This window comes from Cervus canadensis, chromosome 11, assembly GCF_019320065.1.
Source record: "Cervus canadensis isolate Bull #8, Minnesota chromosome 11, ASM1932006v1, whole genome shotgun sequence".
Taxonomy (NCBI): Eukaryota; Metazoa; Chordata; class Mammalia; order Artiodactyla; family Cervidae; genus Cervus; species Cervus canadensis.
This window is the reverse complement of record NC_057396.1, coordinates 52,379,983-52,401,079: the sequence shown is the minus strand read 5'-3', so window position 1 is coordinate 52,401,079 and position 21,097 is coordinate 52,379,983. Positions and strand designations below refer to the sequence as shown.

At 36.4% G+C, this 21,097-nt stretch overlaps 1 protein-coding gene across 3 annotated transcripts in view; it reads right to left on the bottom strand.

Moving 5' to 3' along the window:
• Positions 1 to 6,695: 6,695 nt before the first annotated feature.
• ANO3 (anoctamin 3) overlaps positions 6,696 to 21,097 on the bottom strand; it is a 428,911-nt gene continuing 414,509 nt past the window's right edge. For all 3 annotated transcript variants that reach the window (XM_043482413.1, XM_043482414.1, XM_043482415.1), the window contains 4 exons: positions 20,767 to 20,914; positions 15,507 to 15,587; positions 15,227 to 15,332; positions 6,696 to 10,178 (listed from right to left, as the gene is read on the bottom strand). In XM_043482413.1, the coding sequence (XP_043338348.1) occupies positions 9,996 to 10,178; positions 15,227 to 15,332; positions 15,507 to 15,587; positions 20,767 to 20,914 (518 nt within the window). In that variant the 3' untranslated portion in view covers positions 6,696 to 9,995. The remainder of the gene's footprint in view (positions 10,179 to 15,226; positions 15,333 to 15,506; positions 15,588 to 20,766; positions 20,915 to 21,097) is intronic.

Below are 21,097 nucleotides of genomic sequence, written 5' to 3'. Positions count from 1 at the left end.
TATATAAAATTCAGAATTTCACTTGGAATTCTGCAAAACTAAAAGGTACCCTATATTTTTCCATTTTACTCACAAATTCTCTTACAAAGTTGACTCACAAATTCTCCTACAGATATTTCACTAGCTTACTACTTTCCCAGAAAGTTTTTGGATGCTTTTTCTTTTTTAGTCACTAATTCTTTCACCTGGAGTATTTTCAATATATAAAATGACTTACTTGCACGTTGAAAATAACATTTATTATACAAATGTGTCTGTCTTCTCTCATGTGATTGAACCTATGGCATTCTGAGGTCACATTTCAAGAAATTTTAGAGGTCAATATAGGGATCACACATAATTATCTGCAAAAGAACAGGTGAAAAATCTAAGAGCAGATGGGGATCCAAGGAAAGCCATCTCCACAGTGCACAGAAACCACATGTGCTGTGTAGAGAAGCAGACAGACACTACAAGGGCCAGGTCAACAGATCTGCCTAGTTAGAAATAGCACACTTCTGCTGCCTCACTCCCTAAGGAATGTCAGCTCAGAGTTGTTTCAAGGCCACTGGTGCAGTATAAAGTCTCTCCAGGGCTAAGTTCAAAGCCATAAAAATGGGTTACACTTGTGGTTGATTTTGCCACAGAATGAACAGGGATATTTTCAACAAGGGGACAATGAATGATGAGCTCTAGGACAACCTAAAATGTGCCAAACTTGATGTCAGTCTCTTATCTTTTAAACATACTCACAGATATTGGTAAAAATGGAGCAGAATGTACTCAATGCCTTTTTCACTCATTTCGGATGAATTTGATTTGATGACTGACATTTTCTTTGTCACCATTTGGAGCAAGCTTCTTGATTGAGGTGAGGGATTGGAGTCAAAGGGCTTCTTTTTTTTTTTTTTTTTTTTTTTTTTAGGGCTTCAGGTTTAAATGTAAGTTCTAACAAAAATTATCTTGGTAATCTTGGGCAAGACTTTTTACACTTTATTCACAAATTAAAAGGAGCAAAACTGTCCCTACTTAATAGAATTGTTGCGAAGATTTACAGAGGTAAATCATCTGTAGTTAGCACAGTAGTTAGCATCATCTGTAGTTAGCACAGTGACTGACCTGCATGTAACATTCAATGTTAGTCTGCAGTATATGAATAAAATGGTATTCATTCCATTTTAAATTGAATTGGTTTACTGTTTCCCTTTAGGATTTTCAAGAAACATAATGCTGAGTTCAATTAAAATATGACCTTCCAAAGAGTAACTTTTCTAAAGGTCCTAAATTCATAAAAACAGAAAAAAATACTTTTCTAAAGATAGACAAGTTTTATTATTGAAAAGTGTAATATTCATCTCTATGATTTAAGTAATACATTCATAAGTGTAAACTTTGATAAGTAAACAGCATTTCAACTTAAGTTTGCCACTCAATGCACAGTTAATAGCAAATGTGGTTCTCTAACTGAAGCAACAGTTAGAACTGGACATGGAATAGACTGGTTTCAAATAGGAAAAGGAGTATGTTAAGGCTGTATATTGTCACCCTGCTTATTTAACTTATATGCAGAGTACATCATGAGAAACACGGGGCTGGATGAAGCACAAGCTGGAAAAAGATTTCCAGGAGAAATATCAGTAACCTCAGATATGCAGATGACATCACCCTTATGGCAGAAAATGAAGAAGAACTAAAGAGCCTCTTGAGGAAAGTGAAAGAGGAGAGTGAAAAAGTTGGTTTAAAGCTCAACATTCAGAAAACTAAGATCATGGCATCTGGTCCCATCACTTCAATAGATGGGGAAACAGTGGAAACAGTGGCTGGCTTTATTTTGGGGGGCTCCAAAATCACTGCAGATGGTGATTGCAGCCATGAATTTAAAAGACGCTTGCTCCTTGGAAGGAAAGTTATGACCAACCTAGACAGCATATTAAGAAGCAAAGACATTACTTCATCCAAAAACATCTGTCTAGTCAAGGCTATGGTTTTTCCAGTGGTCATGTATGGATGTGAGAGTTGGACTACAAAGAAAGCTGAGTGCCGAAGAATTGATGCTTTTGAACTGTGGTGTTGGAGAAGACTCTTGAGAGTCCCTTGGACTGCAAGGAGATCCAACCAGTTCATCCTAAAGAGATCAGTCCTGGGTGTTCATTGGAAGGACTGATGTTGAAGCTGAAACTCCAATACTTTGGCCACCTAATGCGAAGAGCTGACTCACTGGAAAAGACCCTGATGCTGGGAAAGATTGAGGGCAGGAGGAGAAGGAGATGATAGAGGATGAGATTGTTGGATGGCATCACCGAGTCAATGGACATGGGTTTGGGTAGGCTACAGCAGTTGGTGATGGACAGGGAAGCCTGGCGTGCTGCGGTTCATGGGGTTGCAAAGAGTCAGACACGACTGAGCGACTGAACTGAACTGAACTGAAACAACAGTGGAAAGGGGGAGGACTTTTCCCTTTGTTTAATTCAAATAAATTTTTCTGTAGTATAAGTTTCATTATTTTGTAATTTTATGATGTTATTCCATTTCTTTCTAAATATAAAAAGAAATAAACCACAGTCCAGGGGGCTTGCAACCAGTATTTCGAAGAGAGTATTATTGAAATATTTTTATGGTAATTTCAATCTTAATCAAGCATTGTTACAAAGATCAGATCAATAAATAAAAAAAGAGGAGTCTCTCTTTAATTGTTCTTTTAGAAATAAATTGCTTTAAAATTAGTAATAGACATTTTATCTCTTTCTATGTACATTTGAATATTAAAAAATCTAATGTGCTCAGTCTCAGTTTTGTAGCAACTAGATTTCCTGGACAGTTGACCTCTTTTATCCAGTATTCATAATGTTGAAGTAAAATCTATTTTCAAACAAAATTTAATTGATATTACAAATGATGTATATTAAAATGATATAAAACTTTAAGCAACAGTAACTAGTAATCAATTGTAATCACCTAATGGTTATTTTTACTTGTAATTCTTGGAAAGAGTTATTACCATTATTTTCTCCTCCATTCCAATCTTTTGACCCATCTAATCTAGATTTGCAAAGACTTATATGAGTAACAAACACTCATAAGCCCACTTTTCTTTTACTGTACCTTTGATATTTGAAATATCAAGTTATCTTCACAAGACAGACATAAGGTTATAAATATTTGGCTACTTAATACAAAATGGCCCTCACATGGGATGTTAGGATATCAGTGACCTTTCTTATTGGACTCTAATGACAAATTAGAAGAATAATCCTACTCTATAATGGAAACTGTTGGTTAATAATAATGCTTCTGTACATCAACAGGAAATTTAAGATGATATTTTTGTATTTCCAAAATTGTAAGTAGCTTTTTCATAGAGCCCTGAAATACCAGTCAATTTAATGCTATATTTGTATAACTAGTTAATTTTAGGGGAAAAAATTTCTATAGAATAAGAAAAGACATACATAATGAAAATACATAATTATTTATATCTTCTAAAAATAAGTGCAAATTGAAGTGCATTCAAGTGGTCAATTGAATATTCTCTAGGGTCAGGAGTGGGATGAAAATAGTTATCTTCTCTAAAATATTCTATTTAAACAACATAGTAAGGCAGGTCAACCAAGTGAGCAAGGAAATATATGTCAAATAAGATCTGACATATTGTTATATAACACGACTTCTTCTTCAGTGTTTTGGATAATGCCTGTAACATCTGGGCTACCCAGGGCTACATATACACATACACACACATATATAGACAGAGAAATAAACATTAAGGGGATTTTATGACAATAAAATTGGTTATGATAAATAAAGAAAAGCAAATATAATGGTGGTAGCAATTATGGACATGACTTATTTGTCCTCAGGAATTTCTATAAACAACAATTCATCTCTTTTTTAAAAATCTTAAAGCAAGTGTATACTCAGGTATTCTCAACACACAGTTCCCAATTATAGAGTCTGCTTTAACACATTTGAAAAGCTAAGAATAAATTTCATGTAGTGAAAAAAAAATGTAGTGTATTGATTTCATGCCAATGTAACTGCCATGTAAGAAAATAAATAAGTGATCCCCAAATTGCTTATTTGTAGCAGTGAAATATAGTCAGGCAGATTTTGTAGAGAACTGAGCATTTAGACCATGCTGTTGACCAATTCAGAATCTACATTATAAAGGCTTATGAATCTTTATTGTTCACTTTCTTCAATAATGTCGACCTTCTTTCAATAATACTGTCTTTGAGAAGATACCATCTAAAAAACTTATTCAGTCTATCTCAACAGAGCAAAGAATTCCTTAACTGGCTTTAAAATTTCTTATGAGAGTTTGGAATGGTTAAAGATTAATAATCACTATTGTTAAGATTCATATTTTAAGATTTTTAGCATTTTCAGAGCAAAAGTTGAAAGTAAAAAGAAAAAAAAATTGATATTTATAATCATTAGGCTAAATATATGGCTGCAATGTAATTCTCATATTGAAAACAAAAATGTTTGGAGAAATCGTCTTTCTCTTCTGGCCTTCCCCAAATTCTCCCAATTATAGGATGCTGATAGCTCTTTCCTACTTGAAAATTACACTATGGAGGCCAACTACTATTCCAGGAAGAAAAAATTTTGCACTTAAGTGCAAGTTCATCTTCAACATCGAAAACTGATATGATTATTCTTTAACTAGAGTTGTCACTGAAATCTAAGCTTACTAGATCTAGCTTCATGTTTTAAAATAGAAAAGAAAAAAAAAAGGAAAACAAGACCATAAAGCCTCCATTTCTTCTTCATATTAAAAGATGAACTAAACTGAAATTGTTTTTCAGTCAGAAAGAAGGCAGGGTGTACAGACAGCAGATACTGAATCAGGATCTGCAAAATAGCCATTTTTGCTTTGGTGGGAAGGTCCGATTGTGCCCATGCCTGCCATTCTCAGAACACTGCTTCCATGATTATCTTTGCTATCCAAGTTTTCTGATCATTCAATTCTCCCTTTTCTCACTTACAGAACAGCACCCAAAAAAGTATAATATGTCGAAATCAGTGAGAAAATCTGCTCATATTTTTGTTAGAAAAGATATTAAATTTGGTTTGAAGTGTTTACCTGGCAGCATTGAGGGGCATTGACAAAATAATTATAAAGATTTGCAGGCAGCTTAAATACCACAGGGAGAAGGAAATGGTGACCCACTTCAGTATTCTTGCCTGGAAAATCCCATGGACTGAGGATCCTGGTTGGCTGCAGTCCATGGGGTCGCAAAGAGTCAGACATGACTGAGCGACTTCACTCACTCACTCACTCTAAATACCACAGGGGGTTAGCTATCCACATGACAATCATTTTTGTGGGGAATTGCCGAAATGGATCTCATTAGGTTTTGTTTTCAACTAATAACTTTAGGAAATTTGCTTTCTGAAAAACAGAGCAAAGATACTGCTTTTCCCACAGAGAGAGAACTGAGAGCAAGCAAATATCCTGAATAAGTCAACGCCACCATATGTATGAAAGTATCATCCCCTTCCTTCTTAGGGAAAGATGTAAAGCTGAACCCACCTAGCTGACTGTCCTGTCTGGTGTACAAGGCTCCCACTTCGGGGATAGTTATACATGGAACAGTTGCTTCCCGCCCCCCGCCCGCCCAGGGAGAATGTGCCGGAGCACACATTGATACCATCATAAAGTAGTAAGGTAGGAGGTATAGATGTCTCTTCCTTAATGTGATGGTCTAAGAAATTGGATCTGGTCTCAGATACGAGTCTCTTCTCCCAATCTGTCTGCTTTCATCTTACTTTCCTGAAAACATGTCCTGTGGATGTGGCTAGGATGCAGTGGCTCTAATATCTGTGTTCTCTGGAAAGAAAACCATTAAATGTGGTCATGGGTGTCATTTCTGAGATGAACACAGCTGGCAAGCACTCTTGACACTCTTAACACCACTACAAGTATATGAATCCTAGGTAGCGAGAACCTATACTGATTAGTGATTCAAGCTCAAGCCCAGTCAGTCTCAGACTATGCTTTGTTGACACATTTCATTTTGAATAGAAATGTCTATACAGGAATGCCCACCTTTCCATTAGAAGCTGGGTTTTCCAAGCCATTCCTAAAATGTTTTCTTTTGAGCTACTGAGGATAACAGGAAGGATATAAGAGGTTCACTGATGCTTTGGATAAAACTTAACTGTTTCTGGAGCTTGTTATAATACTGAGGTTTGGGGGAAAGTAAAAATATGAGATTAACGTAACAGGACTGAGTTAGGCATATCTCACAGACAGTAAGTGCTCACTGGTTTTTACAGAAAAAAATGAATTCCTAGTCCTGTGTATGGATGCACCCACTCACACAAATATACACACACATATACACACGCATATACACAAACACATCTTGGCTTACGCTTCCCTGTTACCAATTGATAAATCAATTCAGCTTTATCATTTAAGCAATTCTTTTCACAACCTGGATTTTCAATTTGCACCATCAAATTGAGAAAAAATGGGCAATTTGGTGGCTTCTTGTTGACAGCAGGCTCAATTTGTCCTTCTTCGTTGGCATGAATTATAATCTCTGCTAAACTTCCTGTTCTATGGAGATTTTATTATTTTTTTTTTTCAATGGAGATTTTAATGGTGACTGATAGAGCCAGTCCAAGTGTAAGATCAAGCTTCCTCTCCCATCTTTGCTAACACAAAGCACTATTAGGATCAATGTGGTGCTCCGTCTGCACTACCATAGGAAATGCTTCGATGATGACAGTGAGTTTATTGGAAGACAAAGAGTCAAAACTTTTCTAGAGTGGAGAAGGGCCCAAAGAAAAGGAAACTATTGCCTTGGAGAACTAAAGAATATGTAATCCCCTCTTCCCATACACACTCAACAAATCCCAGCTTCAAATTTAGAAAACAAGCAGGATTAAATTAACATGCATATTATAGAAAAAATACCATCTCACATGAAAATTTATTGAGTGAAAAAGATTCCTTTTTATCGCATTCTACAACAGATTGTGCTAAGAGTCATTTTGGAAGAATATGCAGCATTCAGAAGTTGTATCTCCTCATGCAGTCACTCAGGCACATTTTATCTCAAAGTGCGTGCACGGACTCAGACAACTGCAAACAATTTCAGCTATAACCTAGAGCAATTTTCCACACACTGTACAATGAAAATGCTACAGCCTGGCGCAACTTGTCAAGGCTGAGAGCATGCACATATATGTGTATATTAGTTATCTGCTTGAAAAGACAACAATTTAGAATAAGAAAATATATAAGCAGCATTCATGTAATACAGAATTCCTGAGAATAGTGTGTTATATAAATCTTTGAGAAATAATTTGTATTCATATGAAAACCATGATATAAAATATTTCTCTCAACTAAAGCTGAGTTGTCTAAAACTGATATACCGTGTGGGGCTGTCAATATTTTGCTGTCAACAATGATGAAGATATAACTAGATTCTACTGCATTGTTTCACAAAAGGAGAATTTCAGATAATTTTTTTCATTGTTTCTCTATTTTTCCATTGATTTCAAAAATATCAGAGAAGGCATTTCCTAAATCAATGTATCATAATTTGTATTAAAAATACCTTTCTCTGTTCATATTATTCCCACTAGGTAATCAATATGATTTTCTATGGTTATATAAAAATAACTCAGAAAGAGACAAATTCTCAAGGGCATAGCTATTGGTATTCTTTACTATAAGGCAAATGTCTTTGCCTTGTGTCCCTAATTGTAAATGGACATAAATGTCAGGTTCATTTATGTCTTCAATAGGCATAGAGAGTATTTATCCTCAGGCATGTGTATACATTTAACCAACAAAGAAAAGGAAATGCAGATGCTACAAAATGGAAGTATTTAAAGTTTCTTTGTGCAGTTAGTACAATTAGTTACTGTGAAAAGGCAGGTGGCAGAAACAAAACCTCTCTGGAATCTGAATGGAAGAATTCCTTGAGGCAAGGGAATGGGAGGGACATTTAGAGTCTGAAGTTCTTCCTCTTGCTCAGAATCAGAGGGCAGGTAGGGAAGTAAGTATTTTTGACAAATATCAACCAACCACTGTGATTTATTTATCTCTGGAGAGAAAGAAAGGAAAACGAAAATAAAACAAAACAGAAAACACTTTCATTGTTAAAATTTTTAAAATAGTGAAGAGAAACTTTATGACTTTTCTTGCTAGAGAAACCCTTGCACACATACAAAATAGTTTTATTTCCATTGGGTTTAATCTGGTCTTTATAAATTTTGGAAATAACTGTACCTTTAAACGGCACACAAAAAAATCACATATGTGTATGAATGCATGATTACATATGGGCTTCTCTGGTGGCTCAGTGGTAAAGAGTCTGCCTGTCAATGGATGAGATTTGGGTCAGGAAGATCCCATGGAGAAGGAAATGGCAAACCCCTCCAATATTCTTGCCTGGAGAAACCCATGGACAGAGGAGCCTGGCGGGCTACAGTCCATGAGGTCTCAAAAAGATGGGCATGACTTGGCAACTGAACCACCACCACCACGATTATGCATGCCTCATCCCATTCCCAGAAGAAGAAAATTGAGATTAGCTTTGTTTTGCAAGAAAAAGTGTCTTGATTTCTACTATATATTTTCTTAATTCAACTCTTCTCTTTCTTCCCATCCTGCCCCCATAGTTTATGCCTCCACCAGACTTTTTTTATTTGAATGCTTCCTCCAACATCAGTCTGTAAACATTCATGCTCACAGAGTTCAGAGAAACAGCAACTCCACAACAAGCAAAAATGATGTCTTTCACAATTAATTTGACTTTGTTTCTAGTGAGTTTTCAGAAATAAACCAAATCAATCTACCAAAGAAATAACAGAAAACTCCCTTCAGTGATAAAAAGAAAGTAAAACTCAAAAAATTGTGTTCTTTTACAAATAATATAAATTTATATTCATGCATTGTTTTCACCAGCTCACGAGCAAGAGTGCACGTTGTTGGAAAAGCTTACATGTTGCAAAGCATCTGGCTTCTGCTTTCCTGAATAAACAAGCTATGATGGAATACTGTGTAACTGGTCTCAGAGGTGCATGAATTGTATTAATAACTTGTGTTCCGTATTACAAGGTGCAAAGGTACAAGGAAAATCAATATATTTACAGCATTTCAAGTTATTCTGTGAGAACTGTAATAAATCAGGGAGGTGGAAATTAAGTATACTATAAAACAGCTTTCCACAGTAAAATACGGATTCATCATCTTCTAAATGACAAGAGAATGAGCATCCATATTTTATAACAATATGACTCCATTGGCATTTAGTAAAGGAGAAAAAAAGGCAGTGAAAGTTAATCTGCTAGTGATAAAACAGATTTGAATGCAGCCAATGCAATAGAGTATTATTTCAATAAATGGTATTCTTTTCGGAGTCTTAGATTTTTGGTTTGACTACTGAAGTTGTGCAACTCTTCAACTGCATAGTCAGTGAGAAAAAAAAACACATGAATTTCCTGTGACACAGATCCAAATATCTCAGCAAGAAACAAAGGAAATTCCTATAAAACAGTAAGTTGAAGGGACATGTTCTGGCAGCAAAGGCAATAACTGATTTGTCATTTCTTGGTAAGTATCTCAACTCAACCTAAGATTCCAAAGTCAGATTAGTGTGTGCATGAGGACCACATGACACTTTAAGTCATGCCTGACTTGTGTACATTTACATGGAAATCTGTCATTAGAAACCTCATCATCACCCTCCCTAGTATACTGTGTTGATGGAAGGTGGAGGTTTCCAAACACACAATTCCCTGAGGCTGGTTCTGAGAATTAGACCCTGGCTTCCTGCAATGTCAATCTAACCACTTTTTAAGGTCATGAGTCATTTTTCTTCTTCCCTAGACGACTGGATATTTCAGATCCAGAGATGGCTCTGATGTATTTCCAAGTATCATATTGTACATGTGGTTAGGCGCATATGCCTTCCTCTGATTCCACCTAGAATTATAATTTGCCATCATGTCTACTAATGGTATTGCCCCCAGTGGGCAACAGGCGTCCACTAAGGCCATTCATGGTGAACAGGGTGACCACTTTTTCTCCGCTGCTGTTGCAAGTGTTCTAGTTCGGCCTCGTACATCATTTCTTGGACTAAGTACTTCTCCCGTCGTATTCGGTCATACAGGTTCTTTGGTACATCTGGAATCAGGTATGCGATGAAAGACTTGATCCCAAAAACAAGGTGCTGAAAGTTTCAGAGCAGAAAGTACATTTTCAACGATTCTGAAATGCTAATTATGAAGCAGAATAGTCATGAACAATGCTGTGCTTGCCTTACAATCAAGCATCAGAACTCAGTGTATACCATCTAGAATATTTGGGGGATATTTTGGGGATATCCCAAAACTATATTGGGGATACACTTACTGCCTTCCATCTAATAAGTATTACAACAAAAACGTGTTGATGTCACCTTACAAACACTGAATGAATCTGACATGCACACCCATAAAACCTTTATATACTGTGCAATACTGTTATGATATGCATTATCATACATGGATAAGAAAGACCACACGCAGGGAAAATTCCTGCATTATAGGAGGTTATAAGACACAGTGTATGAACCATACAGAATACAATGAAGCTGTGAAGCTGAATTTGGACTCAACCTCCAGCATACACATTTTTCAGAATTTCTACTCTATTAAAATCATATATTATTATAACTGCTCTAAAATATCTTATCTTTATCAACATTTAGTCTATGATGAAATATATTATACTAAAAAAGCAGGAACAAAAATCGAAAGGTAATATGCCTGTGATTAAAAGTACAGATGCTGAATGAAATTGCATGTGTTTGAATCTTACTCCAACACTCTTATCTGTGTAACCTTATGCAAATCACTTATGTTCTCTATGTCTCAGCTCTAAAATGATGCTAATATTGGTATCTTTTAAAGGTTGGTATAAGAATTAAAAGAGCAAATATATGTGAAAAGTTCAAAGGGGTGCTTGGTACAGTATAAGCACTGCTTAAATAGTACCTCCATCTATTATAAATGCATCTTTTTTCTTTACCCATGAATAATAGGTCTTTTAATTTCTCATTAAAAAAAATCTGATTGATAGAGTTAGGATGATCTGTAGAAAAGAATCCATTCACTTAAAGGACTTAGCAACAATAGTCTCTATGTGGAAAGGAAAAAGGCACTTTTAACTGGGTTTGCTGTACATGTCCAGGGAAATAGCACTGCATAGTAAATCATAGAAATGCAAGTCATATTTTCCCATAGATAAGCAGATGAAGAGTTTCTTTCCCGGCCAAATACTTGATATTCACAGAATACCCAGCAATGTGACTCAAGAGCACAGAAGTAAAAATTAGAAACATTTGTTACAATTTAAATTAGAAAGCAGGAATATGCTCCAAGTCCTATGTGGTTCAGTCACTCAGTCATGTCCGACTCTTTGTGACTCTAAGGACTGCAGCATGCTAGGCTTCCCTGTCCTTCACCATTTCCTGGAGCTTGCTCAAACTCATGTCCGTTGAGTTGGTGATGCCGTCCAACCATCTCAGCCTCCATCTCCCCCTTCTTCTGTTGCCCTCAGTCTTTCCCATCATCAGGGTCTTTTCCAGTGAGTCAGCTCTTCGCTTCTCAAAAAGCCAAAGTATTGGAGCTTCAGCTTCAGCATCAGTCCTTCCAATGAATGTTCAGGGTTAATTCCCTTTAGGATGGACTGGTTGAATCTCCTTGCAGTCCAAGGGACTCTCAAGAGTCTTATTCAGCACCACAGTTCGAAAGCATCAATTCTTTGGCACTCAGGCTTCTTTATGGCCCAAATCTCATATCTGTACATGACTACTGGAAAAACCATAGCTTTGACTATACGGACCTTTGCTTGCAAAGTGATGTCTCTGCTTTTTAATATGCTGTCTAGGTTTGTCATGCATTGGAGAAGGAAATGGTAACCCACTCCAGTGTTCTTGCCTGGAGAATCCCAGGGACGGGGGAGCCTGGTGGGCTGCCGTCTACGGGGTCACACAGAGTCGGACACGACTGAAGTGACTTAGCAGCAGCAGGTTTGTCATAGCTTTTCTTCCAAAAAGGAAGCGTCTTTTCATTTCATGGCTGCAGTCACCATCCCCAGTGATTTTGGAGCCCAAGAAAATACAATCTGTCACTGTTTCCACATGAAGTGATGGGATCAGATGCCATGATCTCCAAGTTCTATACAATGGTAATAAATGAACCTACAAGCTGATTCTCAGAAATTGATATGCAAGGATGGCTTAATACTAAAAAGGAAATCTTTTTAAAGTTAGATTTTAATACCCATTTATCAAGGCACTCTCACAACCAGTAACAGATGACAATTTTCTTAAAGTGATAGAGTTTATCTTAAAAAACCTACAGCAGATAATATACTTAAAAAAATCAGAAGTATGTTCATTGAAGATAGAAACAAGACATGGTTGTTCACACTGCTGCTATTCAACATCCTATTGGTTCCCAGGTATACAGTAAGGCAAACAAAAGCAATGAAACTTTGGAATTCAAGATGCAAAGCTGTTGTTATTTGCAACTGGTATTATCATCTGAAAAGACAATTCACCAGATTTATCAGACAGAATACTAGAACTTAAACAAGGAGGTATGATCATCTTAAAAAGACTATTAGCATTCCAGCAAAAATCAAGCAAATCATGTAAAGAAGGTTAAGACAGTATTTATAACAGCAATAAAAAATACCTGTAAATTTTCCAGAAATTAAAAGGGAAAAATAAGCAAGAGAGTATTTAAAAGTCTGTTAAAGGAATAGAACAATTTGAATAAATTACACTTTCATTAATGAAACAACAGATTTTGTAAATAAGTCAAAATTTGATTTCTACAAATATAATTCTAACCAAAGTCTTTGCTCAATATGTGAAGGAACCTGAAAAACAGTTTATATGAATGACTAATAATTCCAAATAGCTATGATAATTTTTAAATTAAGAGCAAATGTGGCAGGAATGGAAAGTCACTTGCTTTATCAGATATGAAATATTTAAATATTGCATTTATATAGTGCAATAGTGATCCAGTTATAGTGATCCAGTTACAGACAGAGTGATAACTCAAAATAGTGAGGTCAGAGATATACCCATGACAATATAGGAACTTGAAATATAACAGCGATGGATTTACAAGTCAGTGGATAGATAATAGATTATTCAGTAAATAGCAGTGCAAAAATTATTTTACTATATGGAGAATAAAAAAATAACTTTTTCTCTCAGACTCTATAAGAACTCCAGGTATCTTAAAGACATGTGATAGGTAAGACTATAGAGTTAATAGTCAAAATGTAGTAGCATACCTTTATGAATTAGAGATAAGGAAAATGCCCTAAATAAGCTATATAGAATAAGCACACACCATGAAAGGTAAAAAAATCACGGGCTTGACTACAACAAAATTGAACATTATCTGTTTACAGGTAAGACTAACAGGTTGTGGACAAAAAATGGTATCTGCTATGTATGTAACTGGTGAAGATTAATATGTAAAATAGATAAGGAAATCATAAAATTTGGTAACAAATACACTGGAAACACAATCCAAAGTGGATCAAAGTTATAATACACTTACAACAAAAGGAAGCCTAAATGGCTTTCTAGTACTAAAAGTGATGGTCAGTGTCATTAGTAAACAGGTTATAACAGAAAAAATTAAAGCAAAATATTACCTTACTCTTTTACAACTGCGAAATATTAGAAATCAGATACTATGAAAATCCGGTGAAAATCCAGGAGAATTCTGAAGAGCACTCTGTCGGTATTATCATACATGAAACCAAGTACGCATATAAACAAGCAATCCCACCTGAGTAAAGCACTCCTTACAAACCCCTAAATGGTTTACAAGAGAACCTGTCCAATAGTCTTAATCATAGACACACTGAGGTAAGAATTATTGTAGGTCTAAGTACCTAACCTAAGGAGCACATGGTATTTAATTTTGATGAAATATCCTAAGTAGACAAAATAAATTACAGATCTCATGGATAGATGTCTCTCTAGATTTGAAAAAGTACCATGGCAAGAGATAAAATGAATGATTACATAATACCATTGAAGTAATTTTGAAAAATAGTACTTAAAGTAATACTATACACACACACACACACATATATTTATAAACAAACACATATTCAAATAAAGATGTGGAGCATCTTCCACAGAAGAAGACAGAGTGGGTGCTTATGGAGGGAGTGGGTAGCAGGGAATGAAAAGAGAGAAGAAAAAGAAGGTATCATTGGTGTCATGGATCCATGATGGTAGGCTGCTGGTAACTGACGCATTTAATTAAGTTCTTCACTGTATCAGGCTGGCTATATTTTAAGCAAGGCAATAATACTGTAGCTTCTTTAAATTTCTTCACAGTACTACAATCTAGTATTATTGCATCACTATGATTATCAAAATCTGTGCAATTTTTATAAAAGTGTTCTCAGGCATAAATTACTGAATTATGCAAGTTTGCTTATACAAATACATATGATCATCTATAATTAGAGTTGATTGTTCAGAAGATAATCTCTCCATCCAATGAAAAAATATGGGTTCTTTTGTTAGATTATGAAAATCATTCTTTGCTTTTTACATTTAGTTACTATGGTGCTCATAACTAAGTTGAAGTCCAGGTGATTTATAATGCTCCATTAGCTTCAGGTATAAAGCAAAGTGATTGAGTTATATACATACATATACATCTATTTTTTTCAGATTCTTTTACCTTATAGGTTATTATAAAATATTGAATATAGTTTTCTGTGTTATATAGTAGGTCATTTTTGGTCATCTATTTGACATGTAGTAATATCTATATGTTAATCCCAAACTCCTAATTTATCCCCCTCTTTAACCATACATTTGTCTTCTATGTCTGTGAGTTTGTTTCTGTTTTATAAATTTATCTGTGTCACTTTTTTAGATCCCACAAGTAAGTGAAATATATTTGTCTTTCTCTGTCTGGCTTACTTCACTTAGTGTGATAATATGTGGGTCCACCGTGGACCTACAGATTATCCTAGTTTTCTGATATAAATACTCTTTAACTTACATTATTCAGCCCTTGCTTTTCTGTACTCATCACTGTGGTTTCGTTGCATTTAAATCTTTTACAGGGACACAGTCAGCTCCAGTTTCGTAAGTCAGTGAGAAACTGAGTTCAAAAAGACAATTAATGTTTCAGTTGGAAAAGCGTTTATCTACAGTAATTTTATCAGCCTGTGACTAACCTCAAACACAATAATGAAGGCCAATCTAGCAGCGAGGATATGCCAGTATTGTAGGGTGAATTCATAGGGTTTGGAACTCCAAGGAGGACCTCTGTAGTCTCGGTACCTAAAATCCACAAAAACAAAGAGCTGGAAGAACAGAGATCAAGATGTGAAGGTCCCGAACGCTCTTTATTTGCCAAAACTTCAAAATGACAACTTCAGTGTGTCCATTAACATGTTGAGTGGAGGATATGGATGGTGAAAGCAAAAAGAAAAGACAGCTATAATTTTTAAGTACCTGCAATATCCAGATTTTCCCAAGCCAAGTTCACTCAGGTCAAAGAAGGATAGGCTATTGTTGACATATCCTGTTAAACAACTGAAAAGAAAAGAAAGCATCACGTGACTCAGATGCATAAATTTGGGGAATACGTGTAAATCTATAGCTGATTCATATCAATGTATGACAAAACCCACTGAAATGTTGTGAAGTAATTAGCCTCCAACTAATAAAAAAAAAAAAATTTCTAATCCAACTCCTTCATTACAAATGATGGGATTTAATAAGTGCTGTTACACCATTCATTCTAATTATAAACTCCGAGCAACTCAGCTCTCCGATTCTATTCCCTGACTCACTATACCTGTGATTATACCTTAATGAGACCGACTCTTGCCTGCGATTTCCCTGCAACAGTTTCTGTCTTGCCCTATCATCTGGCTTATATTTTACTAAGTGTTCACTATGCAGTGGGCATTGTGTTTGTTTCATATGCATTGAAACTGCATAAATATACTTTTATAAATATACATATATACACATGTTACAGTATTTAGATAATTATAATCAAGCAGCCAGTTGATAAAAATGCTTATTTGTGATTTATTAACTTATTCAATTTATATATTGAGGACCTAAAGTTTGTTAGAAAATTCTAGATACTTGGTATTCAACAGAAAACAAAATAGGCAAAATTCCCTACCCTGATGGTTCAATATTAAATTGTAAACAGGGTTAACTTTTACAATAAATTTAGAAGCTTATTATTTCCACCATGTGGATTAAAAAAACTAATATTTACAGAAACTAAATGACTTTTTTTTAGTACTATATTTCTCAAAATTTCTGGTTTCAGATACACTCTACATTTAAAGTAGGCATTGAGGATCTCAAGGAGCTATCTGCATAAGGGCAAGCAAGTAGCATTAGTGTTAAAGAACCCGTCTGCCAATGCAGAAAATGATAAGAGACACCGGTTCGATCCCTGGTTTGGGAAGATCCCCTAGAGGAGGGCATAGCAACCAATTCCAATGTTCTTGCCTGGAGAATCCCATGGACAGCAGAGCCTGGCAGGCTACAGTCCATGGGGTTGCAGAGCTGGACATGACTGAAGCGACTTAGCATGCAAGCATGCATATCAATTCATATTTACCACATTAGAAATTGAGAGAGAAATTTAGAAAATATTTATGTTAACTCATTATAAATAACTATCAAATCCATTCAAATAATATAAAAACACATTTGAAAAATATATATTCCAAAAGAAAAAATTGGAGTGAGAGATGACACAGATTTACATGTTTGCAAAATACCTTAATATCTGCCTTAATAGAAGACAGCTAAGATTGAAAGCAGGAAGAGAAGGGGACAACAGAAGATGAGATGGTTGGATGCCATCACTGACTCAATGGACATGAGTTTGAGCAAGCTCCAGGAGATGGTGAAGGACAGGAAAGCTTGGCGTGCTGCAGTCCATGGGGTCGTAAAGAGTTGGACACAACTGAGCGACTGAACAGCAACAAGATACTCATGTGTGCTCCATCGTGTCCAACTCTTTTGACCCCTGGACTGTAGTCCTCTAGGCTCCTCCGTCCATGGGATTTCCCAGGCAAGAATACTGGAGTGGGCTGTCATTTTCTCCTCCAGTGGATCTTCCTGACTCAGGGATCGAACCCAAGTCTCTTGGGTCTTCTGCATTGGCAGGTGGATTCTTTACCACTTGAGTCACCTTGGGATACTTGCATTAAATCTGTTGCAATGCATTGTGTTTGTTGAAGGTTAAGTAGAAAATCTGGCCTCATACAGATTAACTAGTTGGAAAAAGGAAGCCTGTTTTAATATTTCAGATAAATGTCAGTATTTTTCTTTGGTATTCCACCAAAGCCCTACCTATGGTAATTTCTCAAATTTTTGTTGCAAAGTGGAATCTTAAGGTGTCAATGAACTTTCACATAGATTGTGTCATAACAGGTCTATCCTGCACTCTGAATTCATCATTTATTCAAGCATGATTCTGTGATATCAAATAGGGGCCATTTGGAGAATTTCTTTTCCCTAAATCAGGGGTCACCAACCTCTGGGCCACAGACTGGTACCTGTCAGATCAGCAGTAGCATTCGATTGGAAATAAAGTGCACAATAAATGCAATGCACTTGAATCATCCCAAACCATTCCTCCCCTTCCAGGTCTTGAAAAACTGTCTTCCACAAAACTGGTCCCTGGTGCCAAAAAGGCTGGGGACCGCTGCGTATGCAGATATCCCATGTGTTGATCTATTTTTTACTAAAGACCATGAAAAAGCACAGTTGTTAACATCACCACTGATTTTTATCAGAAAAAAAAAATACTGGGAAACTCTTAAGCCCAACAAACATTCTTGATTATTTTCCTTAAAATGACAAGCTAGTTTTGTGCATTTTATAAAAACAGTGTTTGCTAAATACCCAAGTCTGAATACTCATAGTTGTTTGGTAATTGTTCTTTATCTGGCAAATGTTGAAAAAAATGTTGGTTTGGTATGCAGCTCCAACAATCACCCAGGTAGCTCTTCTTTGACACTCCCATCAAAAGTGCTTCATGCACACTTTGTGTTTTGTCAGATAGAATATTGAGAAGACATTTATTCAAGGGTAGAGACTTGATACAATTAATAATTATTACTGCTTCATCAAAGATATTTTGAAATGTCTTTGTTGTTGTTCAGTTGCTAAGTCATGTCCAACTCTTTGTGACCCCATGGACTGCAGCACGCCAGGCATCCCTGTCCTTCACTACCTCCTGGAGTTTGCTCAAACTCATGTCCATTGAGTCAGTAATGGTATTCAACCATCTGAAATTTCATACTGGCATCTTAAAAATGTTGACTGTAGTGAGAAATACAATCATTACTAGTATTTTTTGGTGCCACTGCTTTGAGTGATAAAAAACCACCAAAAATTTTTATCCACCAGTGCTTTCGGACCATCTGTGCAGACTTCAATGTGTTTAAAAAACAACAACAACAAAAAACCAAATAGTATCTTAGTATTATTATGAAAATAGTATTGACCTCATGAACACTGAAGAAGACATGCAGGCCACAGGTTGAGAATCTGCCTGGAACATAGCGTTAGAGCTTGGATTTGAGTGCCCATTTATCTTACTCTAAACCTCCAAATGTTAATTATAGGGTCCCACTGACTTCCCTCTGCTCCGTGTCCATCCTAGACCTCATAATTTATCATTTCAGCTGATCTCTTGCCAATAGTCTCCTCTCCACTGCCACCTCGTCCTTTTGCCCTCTTGCTCTGGAAAATTTCCAATCTGAATGTAGGTCCTCCAATTAAGCTGCTAAGAATATCCAGAGAAAATTAAATACAGGTAGCCCTTGCAAATGTGTGCTTTCAACCTCGCATAAGTCCACCACATCTCCCCTTGAAATGATTCTGCATCCCTAGTCACTGCTTGTGGAGAAGGGGTCACATGCTGACCAAGTGAAAAGTCAGGACTGGAATGTAAAACAGCTGATGCCCCGCCACGCTCATTCTCACCTGCCACTAGGTGGCAGTAAAGACACTAACAAATAATGCCGTGAGGAAGAGGGCTGCCAACCGTGCCTACCTATTTCAGATCTTTAAGGTCTGCTTCTAGACCATTTTGAATTAAGAAAAAAGGGACTTTGTGGTTTTTCACTACTAATATTAAAACCATTTTTTTAGTGTTTTGTGTTTTACAGTTCATAAAATGTTACCTCAGACATCATTTCTGAAACAAAGGTCCAGATTGATGATGTGCCTTTTAGTAAGAAGCAAAGTTAATACTTAAGTCTAGGGAGTTTGACTTCAAGTCAAAAATCTCTGGACAAGACTCTAACATATAAAATAAAATCTCATGTCTTTATTACCTTTCTTTGAAAAATTGGAATGTTTGTTTGTGTTCAGAAAGGCACTGCAATGTAATGTTCTGAGACAAATTAGTTAGTTCATCAGCAGGACTAAGAGCTGATGTCTTCCTAACCAGGACTTGGCCTGTTGGGGCACAAGTCCTGTATCTAGATAAGATGCAAGCCCAGAGCTGATCTTGAAGGGAGGAGAGGCAGCTTCTCCTATGACTACTAATCACCTATCACTACTTTCACACCTACCCTCTAGCTAAAAACCCGTTTCTCTCTGTCACCAAGTACAGTGCTCCCTTTCATTCTTCCCTAACACACATTTTCAAGAAGGAAAGATCTGGAAATTCCATGTCCCCTAAAGCAGTGGTTCCATTACTAAAATGAGAAATTTTGTTCCCCAGTGACCATTTTGTGATGTTTGGAGACATCTGTGGTTGTCACAACTTGGGGAGCAGGGAGGTTGTTTTTGGTATCCACTGGGTAGAGGCCATGGGTGCTGCTAAACATCTTAAGATGTCCCCTCCTCCTCAAAAACAAAATTATCTGCTCTGCAGTGTCAATAGTGCAGAGGTTGAGAAACCCTGGAAGTGTTGATTTAAATTTTAACGAAAAAGAAAAAGGAGGCAGGTCTAGGGTATCCTTTACTGCATCCTTAAAATCTCTAGCAGTAAATTCCTTTAGAAAAATCTCTAGTTATATAGCTGACAGTTTCTTTACATTCTGCATCTCCTCACAAACTAGTTTAATTCCCTTCAGTAATCCGATTAACTATTATGGGCCTCAATTTCCTGATAGCTCAGTTGGTAAAGAATCCACCTGCAATGCTGGAGACCCTGATTCAATTCCCGGGTTGGGAAGATCCACTGGAGAAGGGATAGGCTACCCACGCCAGTAATCTTGGGTTTCCCTTGTGGTTCAGAGGGTAAAGAATCTGCCTGCAATGTGGGAGACCTGGGTTTGATCCCTGGGCTGGGGAGATCCCCTGGAGAAGGAAACAGCTACCCACTCCAGTATTCTGGCCTGGAAAATTCCATGGACTATACAGGCCATGGGGTTGCAAAGAGTCGGACAGACTGAACGACTTTCATCTCACTTCACTTCATAGACAGAAAATTGCACTGGATGATTTTTAAGGTCTCTCCTGGTTTTAAATCTGACTTCTAAATACATTATAATGTTTTTACCATTTTAATGCCGGTGATAAATTTACACAGAAAGTCATAGAGAGACTCTAAAGTTATCTGCTGTTAAACACTGTTGTGCTTTTTATTCCACTTGATTTCATCTAATAAACATAGGAACACAATTATCAGAAACATTACCCTTAATGGTCACAGAACAAAACTGCCCAGTAAGTTCTGTTTAATGACAAACATAAAATGTGTAAAGTTCAACCTTACCTTTCACTATATTCAAAATGAGTTGCACAGGGGCCATATTTGTATTCATAGACAAAACGTGGAATGTAATCAGATGTTATAGCAATTACAAACGCATTAGTGATCACAGCCAATATACCAATTCCTTCAAGAATTCCATACCAGATACCTAGTAGAGAAAGATAAAAGACAATGAATAAAAAGAAAAAAAAAAGAAAACCGTTTAGTTTTCCAACCTTTAACTTGGAAAAGATGTTTTAGCTATGGTAGAACCAAGTATTGTGAAAGTGTTAGTTGCTCAGTTGTCTCTGACTCTTTGGGGCCCCATAGACTATAGCCCACCAGGTTCCTC